We start from the raw sequence: 20,416 nt of genomic DNA, 5'->3' as shown, positions 1-20,416 counted from the left end.
CTCAGGAACCCGGGACTCAGGAGGCCGGGACTCAGGAACCCGGGACTCAGGGGGCTGGGACTCAGGAACCCGGGACTCAGGAGGCCGGGACTCAGGAACCCAGGACTCATGAACCCGGGACTCAGGAACCCGGGACTCAGGAACCCGGGACTCAGGAACCCGGGATTCAGGAACCCTGGACTCAGGGGGCCGGGACTCAGGAACCCTGGACTCAGGAACCCTGGACTCATGAACCCGGGATTCAGGAACCCGGGACTCAGGAACCCTGGACTCATGAACCCGGGATTCAGGAACCCTGGACTCAGGGGGCCGGGACTCAGGAACCCTGGACTCAGGAACCCGGGATTCAGGAACCCTGGACTCAGGGGGCCGGGACTCAGGAACCCTGGACTCAGGAACCCGGGATTCAGGAACCCTGGACTCAGGAACCCGGGATTCAGGAACCCGGGACTCATGAACCCGGGACTCAGGAACCCAGGATTCAGGAACCCTGGACTCATGAACCCGGGACTCAGGAACCCGGGACTCAGGAACCCTGGACTCATGAACCCTGGACTCAGGAACCTGGGACTCAGGGGGCCGTACCCCAGAGGGCCGTACCCTGAAGGGCCGGTGCTGCTAGAGGAAGGGTGTTCTTACATAATTCACTCCTCAAAACAATAGTGTTCGCAACATTAAATGTCAGATGTCACAGATTTATTGAGCAAACAATAATTAAATATACACTTAACAGAAACACTTACGAAAAAGCTTTGTGAGTTTTAGCCGGAGAATCCAAACATGTTACAGTTCCGGGCTCAGTGTATTTGATTGATCAGACCTTAATCGAATTCCAAAGTATTCCAACACCCACTTTTTATACCTTTTGTTCACCCCTTCTCCGTGACAATTTGCATGTTTCATAGTTACATTACATAGTTATCATTCAACACTGATTTGATTGTCCTGTCCTTGTAGCCATAGATCTGTAACTCCCTAACTTGACTACACTGCCTAACTCTCCAGATCTTTGATCTTTCTCAGGCAGGTGCTTATCTTCAAGAAAGGCTTCAAGGCCTCCCTCCACTGAATGAACAAAGGGAGCTTTTCTGCCTGTTCTGTGTCTGACTTCTAACCATTTTAGGATATTACCTACCAAGTGAAACTTCTAATTATAAATGTGTACCATTCCACACCAATTATTCCTGCTTCTGAAAAGGATAATGTTCCTTTCTGCAGAACTTGTTATCAACTAATTAAAGCTCTCTGAAATGTATGCACTGGAATGTCCTTTAATTAGGTTTACTGTATTGTCTAAACTGACCATTGCTTTAAGGTCAGTCTTAATTAAACAGTTCGGTGGTCACTGCGTCTAAATTGATTTATACTTCCTCACTTAACAAACAAAAACTAAAGGTTACTGTCACTACAATATGAAGAGAAATCAATAGTAGTGTAACATTAGCAGACTTCAAGATAGTCTGATTAACCCTTTCTTTATAGTCCCCCCACCCCAACTTTGTGGGCTTTAAAGTATTTAAGGCCAGCACTAAACATTATTTCATCAGCATCATGTGTCTATCTCAATCTATTCTGTCACACAGATCTCTACCCTTTTGTTTTACATAACATATCAAAAATATCATTAAACATTGAATAGTAAACAAGGTTCAAGAAAATCATCACCTGGGCTTAAAAGGTCTTCCAGTACTCTTTTACTGTTATCCATATTGTGGATAATTTTAATTTCAATTTTGGAGGTTCACCTTGAATTTGGAATTTCCAATTTTATATCTTTCTCTACTTGAATTTCCAAAGCATGTGTCAGTGCCTTGATTAAAAAGTTTAAATCAGTAGTGATACAGTGTATGTTCTCACTCTCCTGAGCCACATTAACCATTTCATATAATGGTGTTGTCAGTGTGACTGAGTGTGTCTGAGACCCATCTTCATCGTGCGTTCCACATACTAACTGCCTCACACAAAACATATCACATTTACACACACACATGATCTCAAGATCATGCCACACGTGACATCAAATGCAAGCCATTTCTGCGCTTTCAGGCTATCTCATCAACAGATCAGGGGGTGTATGGAGGTCTTTGCTTATCTCCCCCTGCATTGTCGCAATGTTTGGGGTAGTGGCCAGGTTATCAAATGCATCTTCTCATTGTTCAGTATAGGCAAGGACACAGCCATCTCCAAGAGAAAGCTATCAATTAACTATACTTAACTTTCCTGACTTTCACTACATTGTGCATTGATACCAGACTGATATCTTTTGGGTGAATGGGATTAAAGGGACAGTGGTGACTTGGGTACATAATTGGCTAAGGGATAAGAGGCAGAGAGCAGTGGTGAATGGATGTTTCTCTGACTGGAGAGAAGTATACAGTGGGGTCCCCCAGGGATCAGTATTAGGACCATTGCTTTTCTTGTTATATATAAATGACCTGGACTTGGGTATGTGGAGTATAATTTCAAAGTTTCCGGATGGTACAAAACTTGGCAACGTAGTAAATAGTGAGGAGGATAGTAGCAGACTTCAGGGAGTCAGACAGACTGGTGAAATGGGCAGACACATGGCAGATGCAATTTAATGTGCATAAGTGTGAAGTGATGCACTTTGGGAGTAATAACATGGAGAGGCAGTATAATCTAAATGGTACTATTTTGAGGGGGGTGCAAGAGCAGAGGGATCTGGGGGAGCATATTCACAAATCTTTGATGGTGGCAGGGCAAGTTCATAAGGTGGTTAAGAAAGTGTATGGGATGCTTGGCTTTGTAAATAGAGGCACTGAAATCAAAGACAAGGAAGTCATGCTAAACCTTTACAAATCACTGGTTAGGCCTCAGCTGGAGTATTGTGTTCAATTCTGGGCACCACACTTTGGGAAGGATGTCAGGGCCTTGGAGAGGGTACAGAGAAGGTTTACCAGGATGATACTAGGGATGAGGGATTTCAGTTATGTGGAGAGATTGGAAAAGCTGGGATGGTTCTCGGAGCATCGATGGTTAAGGGGAGGGAGACCTAATAGAAGTATTCAAAATAATGAGGGATTTTGATAAAACAAATAGGGAGAAACTGTTTCCTCTGGCAAGTGGGTCAGTAACCAGTGGTTGTAGATTTAAAATAATTGGCAAAAGAACTAGAGGGGAAATGAGGAGAAATTTTTCCACATAGAGGGTTGTTATGATTTGGAATGCACAACCTGAAAGGGTGGTGGAAGCAGATTCCCAAAAAGAACTTCCAAAAGGCAAATGGACATGTATTTGAAGAGGACTAATTTGCAGGGTTATGGGGAAAAAGCTGGGGTGTGGGACTAAATTGGACAGCTCTTTCAAAGAGCCAGCACAGGCACGATGGGCCGAATTGCTTCCTTTTGTGCTGTAAGATTCTTTGATTCTATGAATCGTGCTCAGGTGATTGATGTTACTCGCAGGTCCACTCACATATCTTTTCCCCAATCCCTTCAATACCCACAGTGCTAGCACTCAGAGAGCAAGACCCAGAGAGCTGTACCATAGAGCTGGCACACAGAGAGCTAGCACCCAGAGAACTGTAGAGCTGGCACCCAGAGAGTTGACACCCAGAGAGTTGGCACCCAGAGAGTTGGCACCCATAAAGCTGGCACCCAGATTGGTGCCTGTAATTTCCTTGCATGATGCTTTCCCACTCTCCCATTGTATAAAGCTCTGTATGAGGAATACTATTTCATAAGATGTACCCCGATTTGCTTTAATGAAGGTATGAGTATTTTGGGCAGTTTCTCCACACCCATTTCCTCTGATTCCCTCTCTAAAGGATTGACTCTGTGCTGGAGTGCAATTACACAGGCGCTGAGCACTCTCTGCTACTTAGGCCCAAAATCATGTACGAGCCTAGACGGTGAGTGCCGATAGGCCGTTTGATCCCAGGGGCATCACAGCTGACCCCGGTCCAGTCCTCGCCTGAGATCCACACTCATACCCTTCCCGTAGAGGTCACCGGACTGTGATCTGGAGCAGGAACAGTAGTCAACTTCTCCCCAGCCTAATCCAGGGAAACTACAGCCAATTATAGCACCTCTACTACTGCCCAGGTGAGGCCAGCTAAGACAGCACAGGCAGGGAATCATTCCTGTCAACCTCCTGCTCTACCAGTTGGTTAAACACACTTAACCATTGGGAAACCTCTGAGTATTTCAATAAATTACAGATAAACATGGCGAGTTTATCACAACCATCTAACACGCAAAATAAAATACCCATTCAATATATTTTACACCAAGTGATTCGATTTTTAAACTGTAGTTGGTCTCTTTGTGATATTTGGCATCAGATTGACTATGTTTGATACGATGAGCTTTGTTCATAGCATGGAATTTGTACCCATAATGGGGGAGATGTGGAAGTGGTTTTATTGGCTGGAGTTCTGGACAATGGCACTGTATCAGAGCTGGCTTGGAGTTCGACACAATGACAGGGTTTGCCCTACTGGAACTCTTATCGGGTGGAACTTCCCTCCCGGTGCAGAACCACACCCTCCAGGAGCGCACATTGGGATGTTGTTCCCCTGATGTTCTCCCCATTGAGGCAGAAAATCAAGGGTTGCAGGCGGACAGTTCCCTGGTATGTTGTTCCCAGAGGGCACAGTTCCATGTCGGGCCCACTGAAATGAAAAATTTACCCTGAAGTATCAAGAGTGAATTGGACTTAGTTTGGTTTGCTGGATGTCTACCCAGTGAGGGAGATTTTCTCCATGCTCTCATGATTTTAGTACACAAAGCACACAGAGGAAATCTTCCCGTCCCATCCCTTAAGGGTGAATCAGAAGTGGTTCAGTACATTGGAGTTCTGTGCATTGTTGATGGTTAGAGGTAGTTTAGTCCATTTGAATGCCACATTAATAATTTAGAAGTGGTTAAGTCCATTGAAATTCCACACAATAACAATATATTGGAACTGGCTCATCGATGAAATTTAGCCACTTTGGTTAAGTTCTAGAGAGCGGTCGCTATCGCTAGAAATGCACCCGAGCAGGAGGGGGGGGAGGGGAGGAGGGGCGTGGAGAGTGGGTGGGCGGGAAGGAAGGAAATTGGGAAGATTTAACATCCTACCAGATGCAGCTTTGTTTTGTGTGCTTCTTTTCGTTCTGTTCTCACGATGTGCTGATTGAGAGGAGGGCGGAGGGAGAACTTCCTCCCAATGTGTATACTCAGTTGGACTGTTGACACTCCTGGGACAGGTGTAGCACTGGGCAGATGCAATGCAGGCTCCCTAAAACGTTACCCTACTAACCGTTCTAGACACCAGCCTGAGACAATGACTCAATAAAGCGCTAGCTGAACATTTAATTTCCCCGTACTCTGTATTTTCTGCGGCTTCTCTGAGTATGATTGCCCAGTATGGTAGTGAGCTGTGGCCAGCTTTGGACTGGCCAGCCCATGAGGAACTCACAGGTAAGTTTTACTGCATTTCTGTGGGGCCTGGAGGCCTGACATCGGGACTGTTCTTTAGCACATCGATCATTTGCCTAAATTCAAATTTTCAGTTTGGAAACAATTTGGTTAAATTTAAATTTAATACAGCCATTTGGTTAAATTTAAATTTAATACAGCAACAAAGAGCCTTCCCAGGGAATTGGACACCTCCCCATCACCTCATGATCCTACCCAATAATACACTACAAAAATGTATGAAACAGTATTTTATTAAAGGGACAGGCACATCCAAATGTGACCTGGTGTCAACAGATCAACATTAAAACCTTTCTAAACTGGCCCAGTTTAGACCTGTTGGGGTTCAGTAGCATCCTTGGCGCGTTGATCTGTCACTAACCAGCACTAACTTGTAGCTGTGTAAGGAGAGATTACAACTAGATGCAGGTAGCCCTGAGAGCTGACACATTATATCAGCTACCTGAAGGAAGACTCTGCTGTCGTCTAATGAGAAAATTAACAAATAGACTTAACCCTTAAATGCTCCAATCAAACCTGAATTGTTATAGTCTATTGGTGTTGCATTTTTACCAACAACAACAACTTGCATTGGTATAGCACCTTTAACGTAGTAAAACGTCCCATGGTGCTTCACAAATAAAATTTGCCACATAAGGAGATAAGGGCAGGTGACCAAAAGATTAGTGTTTTAGTTTTCGATATTGTGAGTTCCCTATCTCAGCCACACTGTCAAGACAGAAGCTGAGGAAAGTCTAAGAAATTGCCCACAGGGAGAGATACAACATTGGAGATTGAGTTACCCCAGACCCTCTCATGCATCGGCTAACAGTTGGCTCAACAGGAGCATTGCCAGTGTCCTGGGAACAGGTTGCCTACCTGCAGATTTGGCCAGGAAATGGTACAGGATCACCTAAGAGATGTTGATTGGAATTATCACATCTATTCTCCTTCCTATCTTACACTGCTTAAATATTAGTGTTAGCCGTGGCTCAGTAGTAGCACTCTCACCTCTGAGTCAGAAGGTCATCGGGTCATAGTCCCACTCCAAGGACTTGAGCACAAAATCTAGGCTGGCACTTCAATGGAGTACTGAGGGAGTGCTGCACTGTCAGAGGTGCTGACTTTCAGATGAGACAATAAACTGAGGCCTTGTCTGCCCTCTCAGGTGGGAGTAAAAGATCCCACAGCAGCATTTTGAAGAAGAGCAGGGGAATTCTCCCCATTGTCCTGGCCAATATTCAGCCCTCAACCAACATCACTAAAACAGATGATCTGGTCACTATCACATTGCTGTTTGTGGCTCCTTGCTGTGTGCAAATTGGCTGCTTTGACTCTTACATTACATTGAATATACTTCAAAAATACTTCATTGGCTGTAAAGCGCTTTGGGACGTCCTGATGTTGTGAAAGGCACTATATAAATGCAAGTCTTTCTTTTCTTTTTACTTATTAAAAGGGCAATCTATGATATGTTGACTGGGCACAGTCCTCAAAGGGATGGGCAATAAATGCCGGCTTGCATCTCGAGAATAAATTTAAAAAGAAGGATCAGTAGGGCTGACTACGCAGTGGCCCCGAGATTGTTATGTTGGTGATGTCAGAGTTGTGCCCACCTGTGGCACGGGTGCACTCATACTGGCAGCCAGGGATTGTGAGGCTAGTCCCTTGCACTAATTATGAACACTCCCAACACTTGGAGACTGGGCCCGGGAGCTAAAGCCAGCAATCAACGGCTGTAGGAAAAGGTGGCAAAGAAACTAAGGAAGCATGCAAAAATGGCAGCCTCCACATCAACAAGAACTTGCATTTATATAGCGCCTTTAATGCAGTAAAACATCCCAAGGCATTTCACAGGAGCGTAATCAGACAAAGATTGACAATGAGCCACGTAGGGAGATATTTGGACAGGTGAACAAAAGCTTGATCAAAGCGGTAGGTTTTAAAGAGCCTCTTAAAGGAGGAGAGAGAGGTAGAGAGGCGGAGAGGTTTAGGGAGGGAATTCCAGAGCCTAGACAGCTGAAGTCAAGGCTGCCAATGGTGGGGTGAAGGAAATCGGGGATGCACAAGAGGCCAGAGTTGGATGAGATCTTGGAGGGTTGCAGGGTTGGAGGAGGTTACCGAGATAGGGAGGAGCGAGGTCATGGAGGGATTTGAACACAGGGATGGGAGCCAAAGTAGAATAATGTAAAACGTAATTAAATATCTGTACAGCCAACAAACACGATTTTTCAATCTACTTTCAGAATGAAAAGATATCCTTAAGAATCCAGCTGCCACAGGCCAGGCTATTGGCTTATTAACTTGCTCATTTTATATGGGTGCAGGAACTGCTGGAGGCAAAGTTCACTCAATCAAAGTGAATTGAGGAGTGCGGTCTCATTAACATAACCCCTCCTTTCGCACGCCAGCAGCCTTCCTCTTTGCCCCACTTTCTTTCCAGCCACAAACTGCGACGCACGCCAACTTAGGCTTGTGGTCAGGTGTACCCCAAATCCCGGCCTGCCCCTCGCCCACAGTGAGGCCCTGCCCCCCAAAATTCAAGCGCACTGTGCTTCATCTCTCACAAGGGCCAGGATCCATACTCTCTGATTTCGTATTTCTTTTATCCAGTAAAATATTGCAATCTGAGTGACAATGGCCAGTCGGAGGAGGATGAGGAGGAGGAGGACTCCTTTAGCGAAGATGAACTGGAATCCAACACGGAGCCGCCAATCAAAACCGTGAGTACAAGTGACTCCCCACCTGAGAGGTGAAGATTTTGCGCTCATCGTTTTCCATCTAAACTCCCTGGGGGTTAAATTGGATAAGGCCCGATACCGGGCATGGGCATCGCTGTGCGCGATTAGCCCACGCCTGGTGGTTCTGACTCAGGCAGCACGTTGGACTCGTGCTGCCACCTCATTTACCTGATTGAAGCGCAGCGTGGAGGTCTAGCTGTGACATTCGCTCCAGCATCGGCACTTCTCAACAGCAGGGAGGCTCAAATCTCGCGTGAGCTGCTCGCACCTCTTAAAGGCAGCCTGCACCTCTTAAAGGCAGCCTGCACCTCTTAAAGGCAGCCTGCACTAGATATATAAGTGCTAAATATAACATAAGGGTTTGCACGGCGTCTGAATGGAGATCAGACATCGCACATGCTAAACACAGATGCAGGTCCCATCCCTATGTTTACAAATTGATGAGTTATGTTAAAAGATTGAATAAAGGTTGCGCACCACTAAATCCCACATCCTCCAATCTGCACGCCAGACCTCACCAATCTGCCGATCTGAGTTTGTACCAGGCCTGTGAGAGTGCATGCACCAAGGTTCTCTGCTGATGTACTAGAGGCCTTGGTGCAAGAGGTGGACAGAAGGAAGGGTATCCTATATCCACAGGGGGGCAGGAGGCCCTCCAGAATTATGCTGCAGAGGCAGTGGGAGGCAGTAGGGGATGAAGTCAATGCCAGGCGTATAGCAGCACGAACATGGATGCAGTGCAGGAAGAAGTTCAATGCTGTGACACAAGTGGTGAAGGTGAGTGAGGTCAACTGTCAAGTGGTGTCTCCTACCAACTGCTCCATGCACTACACCCCCCATCACCCACATACCAACAGATTTTTTCAATCAGTACTCAACTCTTTCAATCAGATGCTTCCTCTCACCCTCACATATTATGACTGTTGTAAGCCGCACACCCACAACTTACAGGTGACATACACTGGCAGCTATTCAAACATGTCAGCCACATCACCCAAACATCCTGCAGGACACTCATCGACACACGTCCCACTTTCTTGCAGGAGAAGGTGGCGCATAACTGGAGGCAGCAAGTGGCAGTGGCATTTAGCCCCTCGAGCCTGTTCTGCCATTCAATGAAATCATGGTTGTTCTGTGACCTAACCCTATATACCCCTGGGCCTTAGCCCCAGCTCCCCTAATACCATTGGTTAACAAAAATCTATCAATCTCAGGCTTAAAATTACCAATTGAGCTAGCATCAACTACCGTTTGTGGAAGAGTGTTCCAAACTGCTCCCACCTTTTGCGCATAGAAGCGTTTCCTAATTTCACTCCTGCAAGTCCTGGCTCTAAATGTTAGGCTATATCCCCTAGTCCTAGTATTCAAGTACTGGAGACCTCTGAAAACGGGTACAGATGCATCAGCAGCCAGCAGCAATAATCCAGGAACTAACCTGTAAATCCAGCATGGTCGCTTTAAATAGCCCTGGTGGGGGCTCCTCCAGGCCGTTTATGACATGTTTAGCTGGTTGTGGTTAAGACAGTGCATTGGCTGCAGCATTAAGTGCCAAAATGGTGTCTATGCCTTTAAATCAGCGTTGCACACTGATCTAACGCATATTCTCCTTACTTTACATGCAGCCGGCTTTCGTTATCTGCGCCTGCACAAACCCCTTTACCAAGATGCGTCCGGCGCGTGTCACACTAGCGTGCATTCCGGATGCCATTTTGGAACTTCGGGAGGCCGCATAATGCCAATACATCGGGCCAAATTTCTAGCCCCTTGCATTCACTCCAGACAGATGTCAGTGGAGAGTAATATTGGGTGGGATGTTATACTGGCGAGTGGGTTTCCCGCCCGGTGAGTAAGTTTAAAATTGCCCTGGTATTCACTCCTGCTAAGTGAAGACCTTTCTGGCCTGATTACATATTGTATCACAGTATTTCACATTGCTCTCCTACCTCTGAGACCTTGGGGTAGATCTTGACTTTGTGCCAAGGGAAATAAAAAATGGGGAGAGATGTAAAACGGGCTGCCGACTCGCTATCACCCGTTTTACACTATCGCACAAACTCGAGATCTACCCCCCTGGTTTTTGACCCTGCCCAGACTGATAGGGTGATGGTCCCTTCTGCCTGCTGCCTGTAAGGATACTGAGTGAAACCGCGGTCTCCATCCAGTTTCTAATGGGCACAGGGCCACAGCATAAAACTGCTCAAAATAATTGGCACTAAATTGCCAATTGTCGTTCAGACAGACTACACAGTGCTGTATCTCTGCTGCTTTCTGTTCCTGCCAGAACCGCACACATAAACAAGCTTTAAGTTCAGTACAATTTTTTTTAATTGACGTTTATTTTAGAACAAATTATCCTCCGTTACTAAAATTAATTTTTCTGTTTTGTTTGGATCTGACCTACATCAGGACCTCCCTAACTTAGAGGCTGCCGTTAAGCTGAACGCAAGGAACTCAATGCCCTGCATTAAGAATAGAAAACATAGCTCTGTTTGCTGTCCAGTGACTCCCTGCTGGAAAGTGCACAAGGATGGGTTCGAGCTTGGCTGTGATGCCCATTATGGTCAAATAGCCTGCCCATACTCACTGTCCAGATGCGACCATGAAGAACGGCCACTAGGGTGAGACAATGCTGGGTCCACGGGACTGTACCTCAGCACAAGATAGGACCTTCAGCAGAGGAGGGCAGAACACTGACCAGCTGACATGTCTACAGTGCATAGTGATTGGTGTGAGGATCTCAGTACAGTTGTGTCCAGTACACGCGCAGTTACACCTGGTCCGTATACAAAAGACATTAGGGATGAAACTGAAGTTAAATATAAGAGAATTGTTCCTTTTGTTACAGAAACTAAGCCCAGAGGAGTCGGCTGCAAGGCGGGAAACATGGCGACTGAGAACTTTTGAACGTCATGCAAAACAGGAAATAATGTCGAGGTTTTTGAAAGCACAGGTAATGTAGAATATTAGCTATGTAATACCTGCACATTCCAGACTGGCCCATCGCACTCCCTTTTTATAACAGAATCAGGAAACTAAAGGTCCATTTCAACAACATTCACAAGGCTCACCACATGGGGCAACGCAGCAGGCCTGGCCTCTATGTTCAAGGTGTCAGAGTAGAATCATATGGTTCACACACACTCTGCTTAGGTTCCCGTCTGAACTGCACTAAGAGGGAAGGGGCTGAGCAGAGGCAGTGATGTCAGGCATGCGGGATGGGGGACAAATCAGAGGGTCAGTCACACCCGTGACCTCCTGGCAGCTGTTGACAGGGAGCACTGGCGGTCATTTGGTTAAGAGCCACTTGTTATCTTAACAAGAGAGGTACAAGGGCAGAAAGGCAAAATGAGAGGATACACCTCAACACCCCATTCACCATCTGCACTGATCCTTTCACGGAATGGTTTACTTTTTTATATTAAAAGGGCAGGATACTCCAATCAGCCCAGAGAAGCTGGGATTGTTCTCTTTAGAGCAGGGAAGGTTACAGGGAGATTTAATAGAGGTGTTCAAAATTATGAGGGGTTTTGATTGAGTAGATAGGGAGAAACTGTTTCCACTGACAGGAGGGTCGATAACCAGAGGACACAGATTTAAGATAATTGGAAAAAGAACCAGAGGGGAGAGGAGGAGAATTTTTTTTAACGCAGTGAGTTGCTCTGATCTGGAATGCACTGCCTGAAAGGGCGATGGAAGCAGATTCAAACGTAATTTTCAAAAGGGAATTGGATATATACTTGAAAAGCAAAATTGAAGGATTATGGGGAAAGAGCGGGGGAGTGGGACTAATTGGATAGCGCCTTCAAAAATCCATCACAGGCACGATGGGCCGAATGGCCTCCTCCTTTGCTGTATGATTCTCTGATCAGCCAATTGAAGGTGGAATTATCCACCTTCGTGGCCTGGGAGTTGCTCCTGGCGAGGAGGTGGGAGTTCTTACTCAGCACTGCTGAAGTATTGCAACAGCTTTCTCGATACTCTGTATTATCAGTACTACTATAGTCAGTCTTCCCCTGAACTTCCCTCTCTTGTGTCTCCCTAAACTCCAAATACACCATCCTACACATTCTTCCACCTCAGTGCATCCTCCCCATGCTCAAATCAAGACACATCTCACTGTTTCCTACTCTTATTCATTCTTCCCCAGAACCTCTTTATCCCCTCAGTCATCCCTTCCTCCTACAATCTACAGGCTTTTATAAAGTTGGAACTTGGCATCATCTAATCACTGAACCCTGATTACCTCGTATTCTCTCCTACTGTCTTGCTACTGTCCCAGTTGGTCCATGCTCTTCACCAAGGCTTCTTAGGAACATCAGGAACAGGAGTAGGCCCTTCAGCCCCTCGGGCCTGCTCTGCCATTCAATTAGATTATGGTTGATCTGCATCTCAACTCTGTTTTCCCGGCTTTGCTTCATAATCCCTTGATACCCTTATCTAACAAAAATCTATCGATCTCAGTCTTGAAAGCTCCAATTGACCCCCAGCATCCACAGCCTTTCGGGGGAGAGAGTTCCAAATTTCCACTACCCTTTGTGTGAAAAAGTGATTCCTGATTTCATTCCTGAATGGCCTAGCTTTAATTTTAAGGCTATGCCCCCTTGTTCTAGATTCTCCCACCAGAGGAAATAGTTTCTCTGTATCTACCCTATCGAATCCTTTTAACATTTTAAACCCCTCGATCGGATCACCCCTCAATCTTCTAAACTCAGGGGAATACAAGCCACGTCCATGCAACCTGTCCTCATAATTTAACCCTCTAAGCCCCGGACAATCGGAATCACCGGGGGTGAATTTCTGTGGAGGTTCTCCTGGTCGTAGCCGTAACTTTGGCACAAGAGCCATGGAAACCCGGAAAAGCGGCGTATAATTCATTTTGGGGTGGGGGGTGCAGATTGTTTGACATTTTTTAATGTGACCCTCTGCACATTCATGGGTATTCTGCCACGTTTCATAATCCACCTGAAACCGTGACCCTTCACCCAACTGATACCCAGACGGTAAATGGCGGTGAAGACGTTGAATATCTCCAACAGGGAGGTCCACTCACAGTTAGAACATGAGAACATATGAAATAGGATCAGGAATAGGCCATTGGGCCCCTCGAGCCTGCTCCACCATTCAATAAGATCATGGCTGATCTTCGACCTCAAATCCACTTTCCCACCTGATCCCCATATCCCTTGATTCCCTAGAGTCCAAAAATCTATCTATCTCAGCCTTGAATATAATCAACGACTCAGCATCCACAGCTCTCTGGGAAAAAGAATTCCAAAGATTCACAACCTTCTACGTGAAGAAATTCCTCCTCATCTCAATCTTAAAAGTCCGACCCCTTATCCTGAGACTATGCCCCCTAGTTCTAGACTCTCCAGCCAGGGGAAACAACCTCTCAGTATCGACCCTGTCAAGCCCCCTCAGAATCTTATATGTTTCAATGAGATCACCTCTCAATCTCCTAAACTCCAGAGAGTATAGGCCCAATCGACTCAACCTCTCCCCATAGGACAACCCTCTCATCCCAATTGACCAAATTCAGTCTCATGAATCTGGATGGTCAGCCAGGACATAGTCTGTTCATAGAAGTGGTAGTTTGTTTCAATGGGGCAAGTGTTTCTTTTGAAGGGATTTCCTTTTAGCATGAGACATTTTGCACTGTGTTTATGGAGTCACTCTTTATCAGGATACCTCAGATCAGTGCAATGAGCATTGACAAGGTCACTGAGCATGAGCAGGGCGATGGTGCAGGTCACCACGCCAACGTAGCAGGGGTTCAATCGTCACCCCACTGAATTACTGATCTCAGCGGCACTGCGGGAGTGAAGTGAGGATGAGAACCTCCCATAAGGAAGGCGGGAAGGGAGCGTCACCCCGGGTCACAGTGTCGAGTGGCATTGGTGAAGACTCGGTGACAAGTTACCCAGTCACCCTCCTGGCTGCAGTTTGGTGTACGGTCCAAGAAAGCAGCAGAAAGACAGAGGGAGGTTGGCCTAAATGGAGCCTCACCATCAGGAAACCTGATAAGACAGCTCTCAAAGGCCTGATGGGTAAAAGCACTGCCCAAGCCATACAGACCAGGAGGTCAAGGTTCAATTCCTGGGCTGTGCTGAATTAGCCGGTCTCAGCGCCCCACGGCTAGGGAAAGAAAAAACTCAGCCAGGTACCTGCTGCTTATTGCCATTCGGTGACACCTACTGGGTGATCGGGCTTGGCTGTGATACCTTCCACAGTCAAACAGCCTGTCAGCACTCACTCTCCAGGCTCAGACATGTCGATTGGTCAGTTGGGTGAGGTACTGGAGGCCAAGCGATACCTCCAGGAGAGGAGGTGAGGAACGTGGCAGGAAAATAAATAGAGAGTTACATAAAGCGTCAAATAAATCAAACATCCTTCAATTAGTCACACCATTTGGTTTCAAAAGGTTACTGTGTCTGACCATTAAGCTAACGCCCTAATCCCTTGCTTAGTGACTCACGTTCAGCTTCCTCACGCTGTCGGCCTGAGTAACCTGTCTCAGCCGCTACCCTGGTGTTGTCATGTTTAGGACGAATGATTTATTCCAGGCCCTAAACTCTGTAATTCCTTCCTGTATCGGAGCGTGGCCGATGCCTCTCCCCGGGGCGACTCCTCCCTTCCTTATGGGAGGCTCTTGTCCTCACTTGACTCCCGCAGTGCAGCTGAGATCAGTAATTCAGTGGAGTGGTGACTGAACCTTTGACCCACCAGCCTTGGAGCTGTAGGTTGGCATGGTGACCTCCACCATCATCCTGCTCATGCTCGATGACCTTGTCAATGACCATTGTACTGACACCAAGTATCCTGATCAAGAGTGACACCATACACACACTGCGCCATCTCTCGAGCAAAAAGGAAATCCCTTCGAAAGAAATACTTTTCCCATTGAAACACATTATGAATTTTATGGACCTGTAGCCCAGCAAGGAGTCATCACCTTCAGGAGAGGCAGGGAAAGGGTGATGTTTATTTCCACTGATGGTGCCACACAATGGGCACCAATGCTCTGCCACTTGGACATTTCACTCTATGGCTTTAGCCTGAGAGGGTTACTTACCTCCCAGCATACAGCGGAGGGAGATGGTGTCTGTGGAATGAAGTACGGCAAGGTTAAATATTTGAGGTGTGAGGATTGATGAGTATTCTGAGGGTTTTGTGTCATTACCTGTGTAGATAAGGGAGTATTCCTGTGGCACTTTCCAATATGAGATTAAATGGGTGGGGTAGAGTCCCTGATAGATTGTGGAAGGAGTGGAATTGATGGGTTAAATGGTGTTTTCTCACTCCATGCTTTCTGGAGCTCTTGTTTAAAATCCATACCAGTCTCCTGCTTTAACCAGGCGTTCATTGCCCCAGTTATATCCACCTTCACATTGCACACTAAACCCACAAATCTCACTAAATTAGCGTAAAATGCGTACACTTGGAATTCCCATGTGGTTTCTCCTGTAACTTTGGGGGAAAATCAGTGGAAACCCTGGAGAAACAGCAGGGGCTGATACACATTTCTCCCGGGTTTCTGCTGAAGTTAGAGTGGGCGATCGGAAGAACATCCAATGGAAATTCTAATCCTTAAATCAGCCAGTGTTACAGTGATCCCGACCAGATTCTTGATTTTTCCTTCTCTAATCTTCCCAATTTGCCTATTCCATCCTAAATAGTCAGGGAGAACCACCGTGGAAATTCTCCCCATCTATCTTTAAATCTACTTCTTATTTTCCCTTGTGGTTTTTCTCAAGTAGGTCCTGCGTGTTCTCTGGAGTTAAGCCTGTGTTTTGCTTGAGAGGATTCCTGTGTTTTATCTTGAGTCTGTGTTTTTTCTTGAATTGAGCTCATGTTCTCTTTCAAATAGAACCTGCACTTTCTCTCAAGTTGTGCCTGTGTTTTCATAGTATCACAGTAGGTACAGCACAGGGGGAGGCCATTCGGCCCATTGTGCCTGTGCCGGCTCTTTGAAAGAGCTATCCAATTAGTCCCATTCCCCTGCTCTTTCCCCATAGCCCTGTAAATTTTTACCCTTCAAATATTTATCTATTTTCCTTTTGAAAGTTACTCATGAATCTGCTTCCACCACCCTTTCAGGCAGTGCATTCCAGATCATTACAACTCGCTGTATAAAAATGTTTCCTCATGTCGCCTCTGACTCTTTTGACGATCACCTTGAATCTGTGTCCTCTGGTTCCCGACCCTTCTGCCACTGGAAACAGTTTCTCCTTATTTACTCTGTCAAAACCTTTCATGATTTTGAACACCTCTATCAAATCTCCCTTTAACCTTCTCTGTTCTAAGGAGAACAATCCCAGCTTCTCCAGTCTCTCCACATAACTGAAGTCCCTCATCCCTGGTACCATGCTAGTAAATCTCTTCTGCACCCTCTCTAAGGCCCTGACATCCTTCCTAAAGTGTGGTGCCCAGAATTGAACCCAATACTCCAGCTGAGGCCTAACCAGTGATTTATAAAGGTTTAACATAACTTCCTTGCTTTTGGACTCTATGCCTCTATTAATAAAGCCCAAGAACCCATATGCTTTTTTAACAGCCTTCTCAACTTGTCCTGTCACCTTCAAAGATTTGTGTACATACACACCCAGGTCTCTCTGTTCCTGCACTCCCTTTAAAATTGTACCATTTAGTTTATATTGCCTCTCCTCATTCTTTCTACCAAAATGTATCACTTCACACTTCTCTGCATTAAATTTCATCTGCCATGTGTCTGCCCATTTCACCAGCCTGTCTATGTCCTCCTGAAGTCTGTTACTATCCTCCACATTGTTTACTACATTTCCGAGTTTTGTGTCATTTGCAAATTTTGAAATTATACCCGCTATACACAAGTCCAGGTCATTAATATATATCAAAAAGAGCAGTGGTCCTAATACCGATCCCTGGGGAACACCACTGTATACTTCCCTCCAGTCTGAGAAACAACCGTTCACCAATCCACTCTGCCTTCTGTCTCCAGCCAATTTTGTATCCACGCTACCACTGTCCCTCTAACCCCGAGCTTTAATTTTGCTAACAAGTCTATTATGTGGTACTTTATAAAATGCCTTTTGAAAGTCCATATACACATCAACCACACTACCCTCATCAACCCTCTCCGTTACTTCATCAAAGAACTCAATCAAGTTAGTCAAACACAATTTTCCTTTAACAAATCTGTGCTGACTTTCATTTATTAACCCATACTTTTCCAAATGCCAATTTATTTTGACCCGGATTATTGTCTCTCAACGTTTTCCCCTATTCTCTAGTGAAGATGAATGCGAAGTATTCATTTATTGCCTCAGCCATGCCCTCTGCCTCTACAAGAAAATCTCCTTTTTTGCCCCTAATTGGTCTCACCCTTCCTTTCACTACCCTTTTACTATTTATATGTTTATAAAAGACTTTTGGGTTCCCTTTTATGTTAGCTGCTAATCTATTCTCATACTCTCTCTTTGCTGCTCTTATTCCCTTTTTCAGATCTCCCTAATTTCTGGATTCAGCCTGGTTCTCTACTGTATTATGAACCTTACATTCATCACAAGCCTCCTTTTTCTGTTTTATTTTAATCTCTATATCTTTAATCATCCAGGGAGCTCTAGTTTTGGATGCCCTTCCTTTCCCCCTCGTAGGGATTGTGTCTACTCTGTACCTGAACCAACCCCTCCTTGAAGGCCTCCCATTGTTCAATTACTGTTTTACCTGCTAATTTTTGATTCCAATCCACCTGGGCAAGATCCCTTTTAACTCACTGAAATTTGCCCTCCTCCAGTTAAACATTTTCACATTTGATTGTTCCTTGTCCTTTTCCATAACTATTTCAAACCTAATGATATTATGATCACTGTTCCCCAAATGCTCCCCCACTGAAACAAGCTCTACCTGCCCCACTTCATTCCCCAGAACTAGATCCAGCACTGTTTCCTTCCTGGTTGGGACGGAAACACACTGTTCCAGAAAGTCCTCTTATTGGGAAGTTCTGTATACACCCAGTAGCATAATAGCTCCTCTATTGTTGCTTAACTCTAACCATTTGATTCTGTCTTTGACCCCTCAACTACATCATCCCTTTCCAGTGCTATAATAGTTTCTTTGATCAATACTGCCTCCCCCCCTCCTTTCTTTCCTTCCCTATCTTCCATGAATATCTTGTAGCCAGGAATATTAAGTTTCCAATCCTCCCCTTCTTTGAGCCAGGTCTCTGTTATGACCACTATATCATAGTCCCATGTGGTGACTTGAGCCTGCAGCTCACCAACCTTATTTACCATGCTACGTGCATTTACACACATGCACTCCAATCTCACCTTAGACCACCTCGCATTTGCCCCCTGTCTAATCCCTCCTATTTCTGAACTATTCTTTACTGTAGTTCTGCTTGTCTCTCCCAGTCCTCTGGGACCTTGTTTTTCCTCTACTGTTTCATCCTGGTGCCCACCCCCTGCCAAATTAGTTTAAACCCTCCCCCACAGCACTAGTTAACCTCCCTGTGACAACATTGTTCCCAGCTCAGTTGAGGTGCAACCCACCTTGAACAGATCCCTCCTGCCCCAGAACTGCTCCCAATGCCCCAGGAGTCTGAAGCCCTCCCTCCTGCACCATTGCTCGAGCCACGCATTAACCTGTCTTATCCTGCTATTCCTATACTCACTAGCGCGTGGAGTAATCCGGAGATTACTATCTTTGAGGTCCTGCTTTTTAACTTCCTCCCTCGCTCCTGAAACTCTGACTGTAGGACCTCAACCCTTTTCCTTCCTATGTCATTGGTTCCCACATGGACCACGACTTCTGGCTGTTCCCTTTCCCCCCTCAAATTGTTCTGCCCCTCTCAGTGATGTCCTTTACCCTGGCACCGGGGAGGCATCACACCATGCAGGACTCACATCGGCAGTTGCAGAAATGCCTGTCTATCCCCCGACTATTGAATCCCCTATAACAACTGCATTTCTTTTGCCCCCCTGTGCAGCCGAATCTCCCACAGTGCCGTGGATTTGCTCCTGACTGCACTCCCCCAAGGATTCAACACTGATTACCGGTTTGTGAGTGCCACACTCCCAGGGGTCTCCTGCACTGCCTGCCTGTTCCTATTAGTCTGTCTGGTGGTCACCCACTCCCTCTCTGCCTGAACTCTCTGTAGCTGCCAGGTGACCACCTCCTGAAACGTGTTATCCACAAAACCCTCAGCTTCCCGTACGCACTGTAGTGACGCCAGCCGCCCCTCAAGCTCAGAAACTCTGAGCTCGAGCTCGAGCAGTTGGCGGCACTTCCTGCACATGTGGTTTTCCGGGACACATGAAGTGTTCTGGAGTTCCCACATGGCACAGGATGCAGATGCGATGGGCCCCAGCTCTCCTGCCATGTTCGCTACAGTTATATAAACTGTTTGTTTAGCTTTAAGGCACTTTCCTGTTTATCTAACACTAAAACACTAACCAATGAACTAAATACTTACTGACTTACCCTCACGGTCCTCCTTGCCTTGTTTTGATTCCTCCTATGGCTCCCTTTTCGCTCCACCCAGTCTTAGTCTATAATTGCTTGGTTTAAGTCACTGAGCACCTCCTTTCCCCTCTGCACCTAATGCCCAGTTGAAAGTCCTCACTCTGTTAGCGATTCGCCCTGTTCGAGGTTCACTCTCGGTCTCTCCCAGCCTCTGTGCTTAAACTTAGATTAATGTCCTCGGGTTTCACCGCTCCCCCCCCCCACTCTGAGCTGACTATCACTCCACCTTTCGAGATGTTTTTCCTTAGTTTGTTTAACTGCTCTGGTTTCCTGCTCTTTTTAAACTGTTAAAATGCCTTAAAGCTAAACAATCACTAATATGCAAACTACTAGAAACGCTACCAACCACGAAAGACACTAAGTACAATATCCACTAAAAACACTTGCCGATAAACTGACATATCCTCGGTGCTAAAGGATAGTATGCTCTTAATACGTAAGATAAATGATAAATTAAACAACTAGTCTTAATTCCTCGGCTCCTCACTCTGTGCTCTCTATGACGTCACTCTTTGAGTTCTCCCTTCTGTTTGCTTCCCCTCTGGGTTAGGGTCTGGGCTTCCTGACAGGGTGTGTGACTGCTGCTCTCACTCTATTTAAATCTGCCGCTCTGGGTCTCCCGATAGCCTGTGTTTCTTCCTGTATTGAGCCTGGGTTTTCTGCTGAGTTGAGCCTGTGCTTTCTCCTGCATTAAGCCTGTGTTTCTTCCTGTGTCAAACCTGTGTTTTCTCCTGTGTTGCGCTTGTGTTTTCT

The 20,416-nt window shown here is 46.0% G+C and overlaps 2 protein-coding genes across 5 annotated transcripts in view; one reads left to right on the top strand and one right to left on the bottom strand.

The window, feature by feature from the left end:
- The window catches only part of rpl10a (ribosomal protein L10a), a 142,407-nt gene extending 140,260 nt beyond the window's left edge, over positions 1–2,147 (bottom strand). The window contains exon 1 of the mRNA XM_068007276.1: positions 2,143–2,147. Within this exon, the coding sequence (XP_067863377.1) occupies positions 2,143–2,145 (3 nt within the window). The 5' untranslated portion in view covers positions 2,146–2,147. The remainder of the gene's footprint in view (positions 1–2,142) is intronic.
- The window catches only part of LOC137344377 (F-actin-monooxygenase mical1-like), a 130,208-nt gene that overhangs the window by 95,765 nt on the left and 14,027 nt on the right, over positions 1–20,416 (top strand). For all 4 annotated transcript variants that reach the window (XM_068007274.1, XM_068007273.1, XM_068007271.1 and 1 more), the window contains 2 exons: positions 8,034–8,143; positions 11,007–11,111. In XM_068007274.1, the coding sequence (XP_067863375.1) occupies positions 8,034–8,143; positions 11,007–11,111 (215 nt within the window). The remainder of the gene's footprint in view (positions 1–8,033; positions 8,144–11,006; positions 11,112–20,416) is intronic.

This window comes from Heptranchias perlo, chromosome 27, assembly GCF_035084215.1.
Source record: "Heptranchias perlo isolate sHepPer1 chromosome 27, sHepPer1.hap1, whole genome shotgun sequence".
Lineage (NCBI taxonomy): Eukaryota > Metazoa > Chordata > Chondrichthyes > Hexanchiformes > Hexanchidae > Heptranchias > Heptranchias perlo.
Note: the sequence above shows the minus strand (reverse complement) of the source record. Positions and strands in the feature narration are given on the sequence as shown.